Consider the following 12,156-nt stretch of genomic DNA (forward strand, 5'->3'; position numbering starts at 1 on the left):
GGCACCGAGGTATTCCCATGCTACACCCCTTTTAGGCGTCCTGCACTGGTTGCCGGTTGTCTTCCGGGTGCGATTCAAGGTACTAATTATGACCTTTAAAGCGCTCCATGGCTTAGGCCCAGGGTACCTGCGAGACCACCTACTGCCACCGGTAGCCTCCCATCGTCCAATGCGATCCCACAGAGTTGGCCTCCTCAGGGTGCCGTCGGCCAGACAGTGTCGGCTAGTGACCCCCAGGGGGAGCCTTCTCTGTGGGAGCGCCTTCCCTCTGGAATGAGCTGCCCCTGGAGCTTTGTATAATCCCCGACCTCCGGTCCTTCCGACGCACCCTAAAAAGTTGGCTTTTCCAGTAAGCCAGCCTGGCCCGAACAAAACCAAATAAAGTATTGATCACTGTTAATTTTAATTCGATTTTTTTAAAAAAAAATGTATTGTCAATTTTAATTGATTTTGGGATATTCCATTTAATTTTTTTAAAACTTTTATATTATGTTTTCTTTTAATTGTTATACGCCGCCCTGAGTCCTTGGGAAAAGGGCGGCATATAAATCTAATAAATCTCAATCTCTCAATCTCTTCTCTCTCTCTCTCTCTCTTTCACTCACACTCTGTCTGTCTGTCTGTCTGTCTGTCTGTCTGTCTATCTATCTATCTATCTATCTATCTATCTATCTATCTATCTATCTATCATCATCTATATCATCTATCAGAATGCAGTATTGCACACTGACTCTGCCCACTGCCAGCAGTTCGATCCTGACCGTCTCAAGGTTGTCTCAACCTTCAATCATTCGAAATTGGTTAAACGAGAACCCCAATTGTTGGGGGCCAGAGGCTGACTCTGTAAACTGCTTGGAGAGGGCTGTAAAGCACTGTAAAGTAGTATATAAGTCTAAGGGGTACTGCTATTGTTCTGTAATCAACATCCCCCTGGTGAGGGAGGAAGCCCAGAATCCAAGAGACTGTACGGTTTATCCGTTTTATTATTTACATTTAAAATTATTCATTTGCTGTACAGTCATCTCCTGTATGGCACCGGGGGGGGGGGGGATCTTGAAAAAGAAGAGGATCATCAATCAAGCCGGGCAGCAGAAATAGATTTCTCTCTTGGTTAAAAGGCACCAGGAAGGAAGGCACCATTCAAGCACTCCTGTTTGGTTAAACCGCTTTGGATGCGTCATGCCGAGAAGTCCTGGGGTTCAGGGCTCAGGGCATCGCCTTCAGCGCGGCCATGTGCGATCCCAGATTCTCCTGGAGGTAGTACAAGAGGTGAAGTTCGTAGTGTTCTCCAGATTCAGGGACCCGTATACTGTGCCGCTCCTGCGGATAAATCTGGGGGAGGAAGATAGAAAGCGAAAGAAATCCAGCTGTGACTGGGATGCAGAAGGCTGGGGTGCAATCCTCGGGATCTCTGGGAAAGAGGCACCAGGTGTTCACTCTCGTATGAGCACCTCAAGAAAATCTAGACTGTTTCTTTCCACCTAGAGCAGCGATGGCTATGCTTTTTGTCCTCTCACTCCAAAAGTGTGCACACCCATGTGACAACACACTTGTGTGCCCACACCCATAATGCAAAGCTTGCGTGACATCACCCCGCGCGACACCCCGCTGTGCATGTGTGAGCCCCCTACACGACCCCTCCTGCTCCCATCACGCATGCAGCGCACGACACCCCCCCCCCCCTGCCCCTTTTTGGACCTAGCAAGCCTCCCTGATGCCTCTTGGGACCCAAAATCGGCTGCAGGGGGTGTGCTGCACCACCCCATGATCTTCCCTGTGCATGCACGTGGGAACCCCCCCCTCCTCCCTGTGCATGCGCATATGTCTCCCACATGTGCGGCAGAGACCTGACAATCAGCTGGCTGGCAGGAGGCGCACGTGCAAGCACAGTGGAGCTGAGCTGAGCGACAGCTCGTGTGCCTGCAGAAAAAGCTCCGTGAGGTTCGCCATCATAGACCTAGAGCAGTGGTTCCCAAACTTGGCAACTTTAAGACTTGTGGACTTCAACTCCCAGAATTCTCCAGCCAGCAGAGCTTTGGAGAATTCTGGGAGTTGAAGTCCACAAGTCTTAAAGTTGCCAGGTTTGGGAACCACTGACCTAGAGCTAAGAGAAGCCGTGACCAAGGAACGCTGCAAATGGGATATGTTGTCTAGCACCTGAAGTTTGGTCACCTCACTCCTGAGGGACATCATAAGAGTGGTCATGTGACTGTAAGGAAGGAGCCATCAGGATTGGCTTGTAACTCCCTTGTTCCAGGTACCGTATTTTTCAGAGTATGATGCACCAAGATTTTGAAGAGGCAAATTAAAAAAGTTTTTGCATTCTGCAGACCTCCCAAAAATGGCCCATTTTTCGCAAAAACAGGTCCATTTTTTGTCCAAAAAACGGGGCATGCATAGCCTTTAGGAGGCTTATTGACTGCTCCTGGGGCCTGAAGGGGCAAAAATGAGCAAACAATGGCCCACTTTTTGCTCCTTTCTGCTCTCCCCCAGCCCCCAGGAGCACTCTGGAAGCCTCCTAAAAGCTACGCATGGCCATTTTTGCAAAGGGGGTGGAGTTTCAGGAGGCAAAAAATGCTTTATTCGATGTATAAGTCGCACCCAGATTTTCACCCTCTTTTTGAGGGAAAAATGTGCGTCATACTCCAAAAAATACGGTAGGTCGCAACTTCAAACAAATGCTGAGAAACAGTGGTAAATCAACACCTTCATTCAACCACAGTTCCTTTTCTAATTTCCCAGTTCTACAAGATTCTGGGGGTCTGAAAGAGCTGCAGGCTGTTGAAGCCAGGAGGAAAGGGGTTGACCTGGCTGATTCCTTTTATCAGGGGTGGAAGAATAACATCTCCCTTGAGAGTCAGCTAGGAGCTCTCCATAGTCCTGATCCTGCCTCAGCCTTGCCCCCTCCAAGCCATCCAGCCCAATCCAGACCCAACTGCATTTTAACCCTTGCATCTTAGAGCTGCACAAATTTCTTGGCTACCTACCTGGAGGTCGTAGGGTTTCCCAGCCCTGACCAGGAAGCTCAGCAAAATACTAGTATGTGCAAAATGAACATTTTCATCCAAGAATCCATGCAGTAGCAATAATCGGTTGGGCCTGAAGAAACCGACAAAAAAACCCCAGGAAAAATGTAATTAGAAGTACAATCCAGTGGCTTCACAGAAATTAACTATTACCGTATATTTCCTGCAGATTTCCCCCCCACATATAGGAATGCAGTATTTCATAAAATCACCTAATGACCCAAAGAACAAACAAAAATCAGTCAAAGAGATCAACTGGGATGAAAAGCAAAAAGTTAAATCCAGCAACAATACTAGAACAGGTTTTCTTCCCAATAATTTTCTCGCTCAGAGCACCTATATTTGTGCTCTAGGTTCTAAGACACACTCAGATTAATCATTTGTCAAAACTGTCACTGAAAAATCCCCACCTTATTACAGGTAGTCCTCCACTTATGACAACTGAGCCCAAAATTTATGTTGTTAAGTGAAACATTTGTTAAGTCAGCCTTGCCTCATTTTACGATCTTTCTTGCCACAGTTGTTAGGTGAATCATTACAGTTGTTAAGTTAGCAACACATTTGTTAAGTTCCCCATTGTCAGACGGTCGCAAAAGTGGATCAGATGACTCTGGGACACTATGACCATCATCAATATGAACCACTTGCCAAGCTCTAAATTTGGATCATGCGACCACGGGATTGCTGCAACGGTCATAAGTGTGAAAAAGGATCATAAGTCACTTTTTTTCAGTGCTGTTGTAACTTTGAATGGTCCCCTAAATGAACTGTTGTAAGTTGAAGACTACCTGTATTAGAGATATGTTTCCTTCTTTTATATAAAAACATTTTTTTATTATTTTTTTTTTAATTTTAATTTTTAATTTAAAACAAGTTCAACATCTTTCTTTACATGCTATAGAAAGTGTGTCAGTCACAAATAAACTTTCGTGCATCTCCTCCACAGTCAACAAACTAACTCATGTTAACGCGAGCATTTTAACTCAATATTCATACATATCACCATCATCATATATCCATTTTCATTTGACTGTAATTATTATTTAAAATATTAATAAAATAATAATCTTAAACAATACATGCCCACACCAGTGGGAAAAGAAAAAATTAAATTAAATTTAAAAAAAAGACAAAAACAAAAGACAAGGCAGGGAAGAAAAAACAAAAAAACAACAAAAACAAAAAGAATAATAATAAGAATAACATTATTTATTCTTTCTTTGAATATCACGTAGACTTACTGTGAAGGGAATTTCTCTGCCTGCATAGCTACGGAGCCCAAGCAATAGCCCCGTTCGTTATTGTCTGGGTCTCCCATGTAACGCTCGGTGTAACCCGTGTCGTAGAAAAGCCACAAAGTGACGGGAGCACCCGCAACTGCCACCTGCCCAAAGAAAAGTCAAGTTGGCTGCAAGCATTTGGAAGAATTGTCTCGACTAGAGCAAAGCCTAACCCTACCCATTCTCTCTTCTCTCGCCCTCGGGTGCTTTGGAAAATAGGTTGACCCCCCCCTTCTTCTCCAGGGCAGCTCCTCAAATACTGGAATACCTCTCACAGTGATGCCTAAACTTTTTGTCCTTGCGTGCCAAAAGCCCATAATGCAATGCACGTACAACACCGTGTGCTCGGCCCCCTGCTCATGCACGTGTGAGTCCCCCGCGCGACTCTCATGACCCGTTTTGGGCCTAGCAGGCCCCCTGAAGCCTCGTGGGACCAAAAATGGGGGGGGCGTGACGGACCTCCCCTGTGCTCCCGCATGACCCCCGCCCCCCTGTGCATGTAGCGTGTCTCTCGCATGTGTGGCAGAGACCTGAAAATCAGCTGGCCGGCGGGAGGCACGCACGCATGCATGGTGGGGCTGAACTGGGGTGATGGCTTGCATGCCTGCAGAGAGGGCTTCGCGTGCCACCTGTGGCACCTTTGCCATAGGTTTGCCATCACGGACCTATCATGTCACCCCTGGGCCTTCTACACTCCCGCATCCCCCGTGCCCAGAGGAAGGGAATGGGCCGTGCCAGGGGAACCAACCTTGAAGATCTCTGGCCTCTGCAGCAAGGCCATCAGGGAAAGAAATCCACCGTAGGACCAACCATGAATGCCAACCCGGTCTAAATCGATGAACTCGTATTGGGAAGCCAAATACTGTAAGCCCTCCACTTGGTCGCCAATTTCAATTTGTCCCTGTTGGAAGGGGGAAAAAATAGGCATGGGAGGAAAATATCACGTATATATCAAGTATGTAAATTAGGGAATAACAGAGTTAGAAGGGACCTTGGCGGTCTTCTAGTCCAGTGGTCTCCAACCTTGGCAACTTTAAGACCTGTGGACTTCAACTCCCAGAGTTAAAGTCCACAAGTCTTAAAGTTGCCAAGGTTGGAGATCACTGTATATCTAGTCCAACTCCCTGCTCAAACAGGAGACCCTATACTACTCTGGGCAAATAGCTGTCCTGGCTCTTCTTAAAACCCTCCAGCGATGGCTCATCAACAACATTTAAATATAGAATAGAATAACAGAGTTGGAAGGGACCTTGTAGGTCATCTAGTCCACACACACCCCAAGCAGACCCTACACCATTTCTGACAGATGGCAGCTCAGTCTTTTCCTTGAAAGCTTCCAGTGATGAAGTTCCCATTACGTCTGAAGGCAACTTCTGTTCCACGGGTTGATTGTTCTCACTGTCAGAAAATTCCTCCTTATTTCCAAGTTGAATCTCTCCTTGATCAGTTTCCATCCCTTATTCCTTGTCTGGCCTTTGGGTGCTTTGGAGAATAGTTTGGCCCCCTCCTCTCTGTGGCAGACCCTCAAATATTGGAAGACTGCTACTTCTGAAGGCAAGCTGTTCCATTATTTAATTGTTCCCACTGTCAGGATGTTTCCCCTTAGTTCTAGGTTGGATCTCTCCCTCATAATTCAAATCTTTATTGTCAGAACACAACATGTGTACTATGAGATTGGCTGGGCCTCCCTTCATGCACAACACAACCCAACACAATACAACTTACAGAGAAAGACAGAAATCCCTAGCCCAGTGAATCCTACTAACAAACACCCAGTCCTCAAAAATTGTGGTGGTTAACAACTAACAATGGCCACGGTTTAAAGAAAATCTGTATAAGATGTTCTACAGATGGCATCTTCCCCCATTCCTCTCCAAAATGTTTAAAATTTGGCTCCAAATTTTTTGAAGTGCAAAAAAAAAACCACCAGGGACTTTTTATCATATGTGGTGGACATGCAATGAGGCAAAAACATACTGGAAAATGATTCAATCATGGTTGGAACAAATGGTGGGAGATCTGGGCGGAAGCAGATAGGCTCACAATTGAACTAAAAAATAAAGGAGAATCGGAATATTTGAAGTCTGGAACAGATTCTATTACTGGTATAACAAGGTGACAAGACTGGAACAAACTGTATATAATGTGATTGGATAGAAGAATAGATAATGTATTAAGTAGGCTAGCAGTTACTGGATGAGATTATTTGTATAATGTGATTGTATGGTCACTTCGACTTCATGGTGCTGCACTGTTTTAAATGCAAAAACAATAAAAATATATATTTTAAAAAATTGTTGAGGTTGAGGATTACCTATATGGCAGAAGGGGACTTCTAACCTCTTGTTCCTTTTTGCCTCCACCAATGAGATTTGGCTGCTTACTTCAACGGCCTCTTGTGTGCTTTGAACATGAGTTTTACCACCACTGCCAGGTAAAAAGGGAACAAGAACTAAATTCTGGGCTTTACTTGTTTTCTTCCCTGTGATGTAATCAGTCTGGCTGAAATTTATTCTTTTGAAAAAGTGGAAGTCTTCCAGGGCTATATTGAGTTCTTTCAGAATTGTATTATGAAGTCAACACCCAGGAGAGGAATTTGTTCAATTCAAAGTTATTACTCAAACAAGAAGTGTGTACAATGAGATCCTCCCTTAGTACACAATCACCCCCCTCCCCAACACAAGACAACCCACAGTGAAAGACAAAACTTTCTTGCCCACTGAATGCTACTAACAAACCCCCAGTACTATTGCACCATTCGAACTTATTTCACGCCACGCCGGTCCTGCAAGCCAGTCGTACTATGCTGTTGTAGAGTTGTGCTTCATTCAGAAGACTGACAAAGCACGGATAAAAACTGTTCTTCAGCCTGTTTGTGCAGCTGCCTATGCTTCTGTATCTCCTTCCCGATGGCAGGAGGGTAAAGAAGGCTGACCAGGGTGAGAGTCGTCCCTGAGGATTTTCCTCACTCTTCTAAGGCAGCAAGCCCTAATAATGTAAGGACAGCCGACAATGTTTTGTGCTGTGCTCACATCTGAAAACTTCTTGTCCTGCGTTCAGAACGAGGCCGGTGTCCTTACTCAAGTACAGAAAGGATACTGAACTCAAGCTGCCTGCACTCTACATGGGGCTGCCCTTGAAAAGTGTTCAAAGACTTCAGTTAGTCCAGAACGCAGCCACGCGAGCGATAGTGGGTGTACCTAGGCACGTTACACCTATCCTCCGCGAGCTGCACTGGCTCCCCATTGGTCTTCGGACACGTTTCTAGGTGCTAGTCGTTACTTTTAAAGCCCTACATGGTTTAGAACCTGGCTACCTGAGAGACCGCCTCCTGCCATTTACCTCCTAGAGACCCATAAGATCCCACAAACTAGGCCTCCTCCGGATTCCATCTGCCGGTCAATGTCGGCTGGCGACTCCCCAGGGGAGGGCCTTCTCTGTAGCTGCTCCAGCCCTATGGAACGATCTCCCCGTGGAGATCCGGACTCTTATTACTCTTCCGGCCTTCCGCAAAGCGATTAAGACCTGGCTGTTCCGGCAGGCCTGGGGCTGTTGATTTATCCAGCCCCATTCTAAGCTATATGAATGTTGTGAAATTTTAATGTCTGTTCTTTTTAATTTTTATATGTTCCCTCTTCCTCCCTTTATCTGTAAGCCGCCCTGAGTCTCTCGAGAGTGGGCGGCATACAAATCCTAATAAACTGTAAACCCTTTTCACATTCCCAGCTAAAAAGAACTTCCCTCTGGCTTGTATGTTTATTCACTGTTATTCATGTTTACCATCCCTTTTCAGGACTCTCCTCTCCCCCAACTGGGAATGAGAACAGAAAAACAAAGAATAGGTAGGACTTCAACTCCCAGAATTCCCCAACCAGCATCTCAATGTTGCCAAGCCTGGTCCAGAGCAGGGGGTCACCAACCTTTTAGACCTCAGAGGCCACTAAATTCATACTTTTAAATGCCGCGGACCACTAATATGATCTGCCTATAGACCGGCTGGGTAGGCGTGGCTAGGTGGTCATGTGACTGGGCAGGCGTGGTCAATTCTGTGTCACTCACATCGAGGGGTGCCTTGCCAGCCTCTACTTGCCACTCCTCGCCTGCCTGCCCGGGCTCCTTAGGAAGCAGTTGTTGGAGCTAGCAGCCACCGGAGAAAGAGTTGACAAAACAGCTCAGTTCAAATTGGATCTGACTAAGAAGGAGCTCAGCAGAAGCACCTCACTGAGGACTACAAGCATAGGCTTTCCAAGCAGAGGGAAGACCTGTGGGAGTGCAAGGCCAGGTATCGGGGCCTGGAGGCTCAGCGGGATGAGATGGTCAGCCAGTTCCAGGCCCTGATGCAGTCCCACTGGAACAAGGCCCTCCGGCTCTTTGCCATCAACAACACTTCTCTCCAGCCTTCACCCAAAGCACCTCACCAGGAGGCCAAAGCAGACCACAAGTCAGAATTTCTGCCCCCTCTGACCCGCACAAAAAGACCATTTTTCCATTTTCCAGCGTGAACATGCGCAGCATGTAGGGGAAGACTTTCTGCAGCAACACAAGCGTTCATTGTACATATCCGCCCGGGGCCGTAGTTTGAGGACCCCTGATTTAGTGCAATATAAAAAACGCAAATAATTTTTTCTGCGGACCACCAAAATTTTCCCACGGACCACCAGTGGTCCATGAACCCCCAGTTGGTGGCTGCTGGTCCAGAGGAGACCCAAAATGAGAAAAAGACCTATGGTCCTTTTCAGCATTTGATACCTCCATTCGTGAGGCAATTTACCATCTTATATTTGAAGGCGCCTTCGAAGGCCAGGCCCCGGTGGCAGGAACCTCGGTTGTCCAGCACCACGACCACGTAGCCCAGGGAAGCCAGGTGTTCAGTCGGAAATATTGACCCCTTTAAAGCGGTTGTTTACAAGCTGCACCTGGAAGGAGGCATCAAAGCATCATCATCCTTGTTGATGTTGTTCTTATTCATCAAGGAACAATAAAAGACACAAATAATCACATCTTGGGCTGATATTTTTGGACATTCAGATTCCAGCCAAGAACCTAGGAAATATTCAAATATTTGTGTAATCACAACATGCTGAGTAAATCCACAGTTAATGCCCAAACAGAAGGTTTTTTCTTCCTGAAATGGATAGTAGCCCATTTCACAAAGAAGAAGGTGTCAAGCTATTCTCCAAAGAACCTGAAGGCAGGAGAAGAAGCAATGGATGGAAACTAATCAAGGAGTGGAACAACTTGCCTCCAGAAGTTGTGAATGCTCCAACACTGGACGTTTTCAAGAAGAGATTGGAGAACCATTTGTCTGAAGTGGTGTAGGATTTCCTGCTTAAGCAGGGGTTGGACTAGAAGATCTCCAAGGTCCCTTCCTATGCTATGCTATGCTATGCTATGCTATGCTATTCTATGCTATGCTATGCTATACTATGCTATATTCTGTTCTGTTCTGTTCTGTTCTGTTCTGTCCCATCCCATCTCATCCCATCCTATCCTATTGTTATTTTGTAATTCTATTCTATTCTATATTGTTCTATTCTATTCTATTCTATTCTATTCTATTCTAGGCTACTGTATCCTTAATTGTATATTCTATTCTATTCTATTCTATTCTATTCTATCTATCTGTTCTGCCCCGTCCGTTCCTAGCCTATTGTTATTTGTGCATTCTATTCTATTCTATCCTTAATTGTATTATTCTATTCTATTCTGTCCCATCCCTTCCTATCCTATTGTTATTTTGTTATTCTATTCTATTCTATTCTATCTATCTATCCTCCTTAATTGTATTATTCTATTCTGTTCTATTCTATATTCTGTTCTGCCCATCCCTTCCTATCCTATCCTATTGTTATTTTGTTATTCTATTCTGTTCTGTCTTTCCGTTCCGTTCCATTCCATTCCATTCTATATGTTCTGTCCCATCCTTTCTTTCCTATCCTATCCTATCCTATCCTATCCTATCCTATCCTATCCTATCCTCCTATCCTATCCTATCCTATTATTATTATTTTGTTATTCTATTCTATTCTATTCCAACCCATCCCATCCCATCCCATCTATCCTATTCATTGATGTGAAAAATAAACCAAACACAGTTTCCCCCATCTATATGTGCTCAGCTTGGCATCTTTTGCTATCCTTCATTCTGTCCAAAGTGGCTGTAAATTTAGTTGCAGGGAACTTAAGTAAATAAGATGATGACCTCCGTCATCTTATCATGATTATGATTTCTGTCACAGGTAGTCTTGTAAGAGGTACAACTTTTTGTTTAGTGGCCATGCGAAGTTACAGTGGCATTCAAAAATATGACCATTTTTCACACTTACAACCATTGCAGCATCTCCATCATCTCATGATCAAAATTTGGAGGCTTGGCAACTGGCATGTACTTACGACAGTTTCAGCATCCCAGGAACACGCGATCCCTTTTGGCGAACTTCTGACAAGCAAAGTCAACAGGGAAGCCAGATTCACTTAGCAACTGTGTTACTGACTTAGCCACTGCAATGATTCATTTAACAACAGTGCAAGGAAGGTCATAAAATGGGGCAAAACTCACTTAACACTGTCCTGCTGAACAACATAAATTGTTGGGCTCAATTAGATCAAGGACTTCCTGTGGTTTCCATTTGCCCTTTCAAGTACAGTTCTCAATTCTAAAATACGGAATCATTTATGGGACATAAACATTTTTGGCAAATACGGACCATTTCTGCAATTCCCAAACTGAGCTCCTTCTGGGCACCAGCAATCAGATCTACTCAAATGCAGATTTTCATTGATTCCCTCCCACCCCAAAATGTGGCTGAAATACAAAAATGAAGACTCACCTGTGGGCCCCCATAGATGAAAAGCACCGGGGGGTATTTCTTCCCAGGTTGTAAATCATGGGGCTTGTACATCATCCCATAAAGCACAAACCCTGAGGAGCTCTCAAAAGAGAAGATTTCTGGTGGGACGTAATCTGGGAGAGATCCTGCAGAGAAACAGGAGAGAGAGGGAGGGAGGGAGGGAGGGAGGGAGAGAGAGAGAAGAGAGAGATTAGGTCTCAAATGTCCATTTCTGCAGTTCAGGAGATCCGGAATTGTTTCCACTAAAAATAAATTTCTTCTTTCCTATTTTCCTTCCTTCCTTCTTTCCTTTCTCCCTTCCCTTTCCTTCCCACACTTCCTTTCCTTTTCCCTTTCCTTTCCTTCCCCTTCCATTCCCCCTTTTTCAAGCACCCAATTTCCCACAATAGAAGCCAGAAGTTTCTGTCTTCTAGCACAAAATAATTTTTTTTCCTTCCTTCCTTCCTTCCTTCCTTCCTTCCTTCCTTCCTTCCTTCCTTCCTTCCTTCCTTCCTTCCTTCTTCCTTCCCCCTCCCTTCCTCTCAATTTTTTTTACTCAGGATTCCAAATAGCATCCAATAGTAAATCAGAGTCCAAGGCAAAGGATTCCTCAAAGTTCCAATTTATTAAGAGAGCCACGTTGGCACATCTGGAAAACCCGAATCTGAAAGCTTCCTGGGTTTCCCCACCCAGTTGAAAGTTCAATATCTTTCTGCACACCCACAAGCCCATCACATGGTCCAATCTCCCACTGCCATGCTGGCAGCTTCCACCCATCCAATTCTGGTCAGATGTAGAGGTGCAAAGACAAAGGATGACCTTGGCTTTCTGGAAGAATTTTGTTATGGTGACATGGCATCTAACTCCATACAATCCTCCCTCCTATTTTCCCACAATAGAAAATGCATAGTAGAATAATAGAAAGTGTGGCAGGCACAACCTAAATGCTGGAGATGTGATTGTACTGATGCTACCTACTATCATATATGGTGGGCTTGTAAAAAGGTTAAAGCATTTGGT

General features: G+C 45.0%; 1 protein-coding gene across 1 annotated transcript in view; it reads right to left on the reverse strand.

Moving 5' to 3' along the window:
* Positions 1-965: 965 nt before the first annotated feature.
* The window catches only part of DPP8 (dipeptidyl peptidase 8), a 40,947-nt gene continuing 29,756 nt past the window's right edge, over positions 966-12,156 (reverse strand). Inside the window, 7 exon segments of the mRNA XM_032232609.1 lie at positions 966-1,332; positions 2,988-3,099; positions 4,268-4,410; positions 5,055-5,207; positions 9,078-9,186; positions 9,188-9,222; positions 11,137-11,282. Coding sequence (XP_032088500.1) covers positions 1,207-1,332; positions 2,988-3,099; positions 4,268-4,410; positions 5,055-5,207; positions 9,078-9,186; positions 9,188-9,222; positions 11,137-11,282 — 824 coding nt within the window. The 3' untranslated portion in view covers positions 966-1,206.

This window comes from Thamnophis elegans, chromosome 16 (genome assembly GCF_009769535.1).
Source record: "Thamnophis elegans isolate rThaEle1 chromosome 16, rThaEle1.pri, whole genome shotgun sequence".
Taxonomy (NCBI): Eukaryota; Metazoa; Chordata; class Lepidosauria; order Squamata; family Colubridae; genus Thamnophis; species Thamnophis elegans.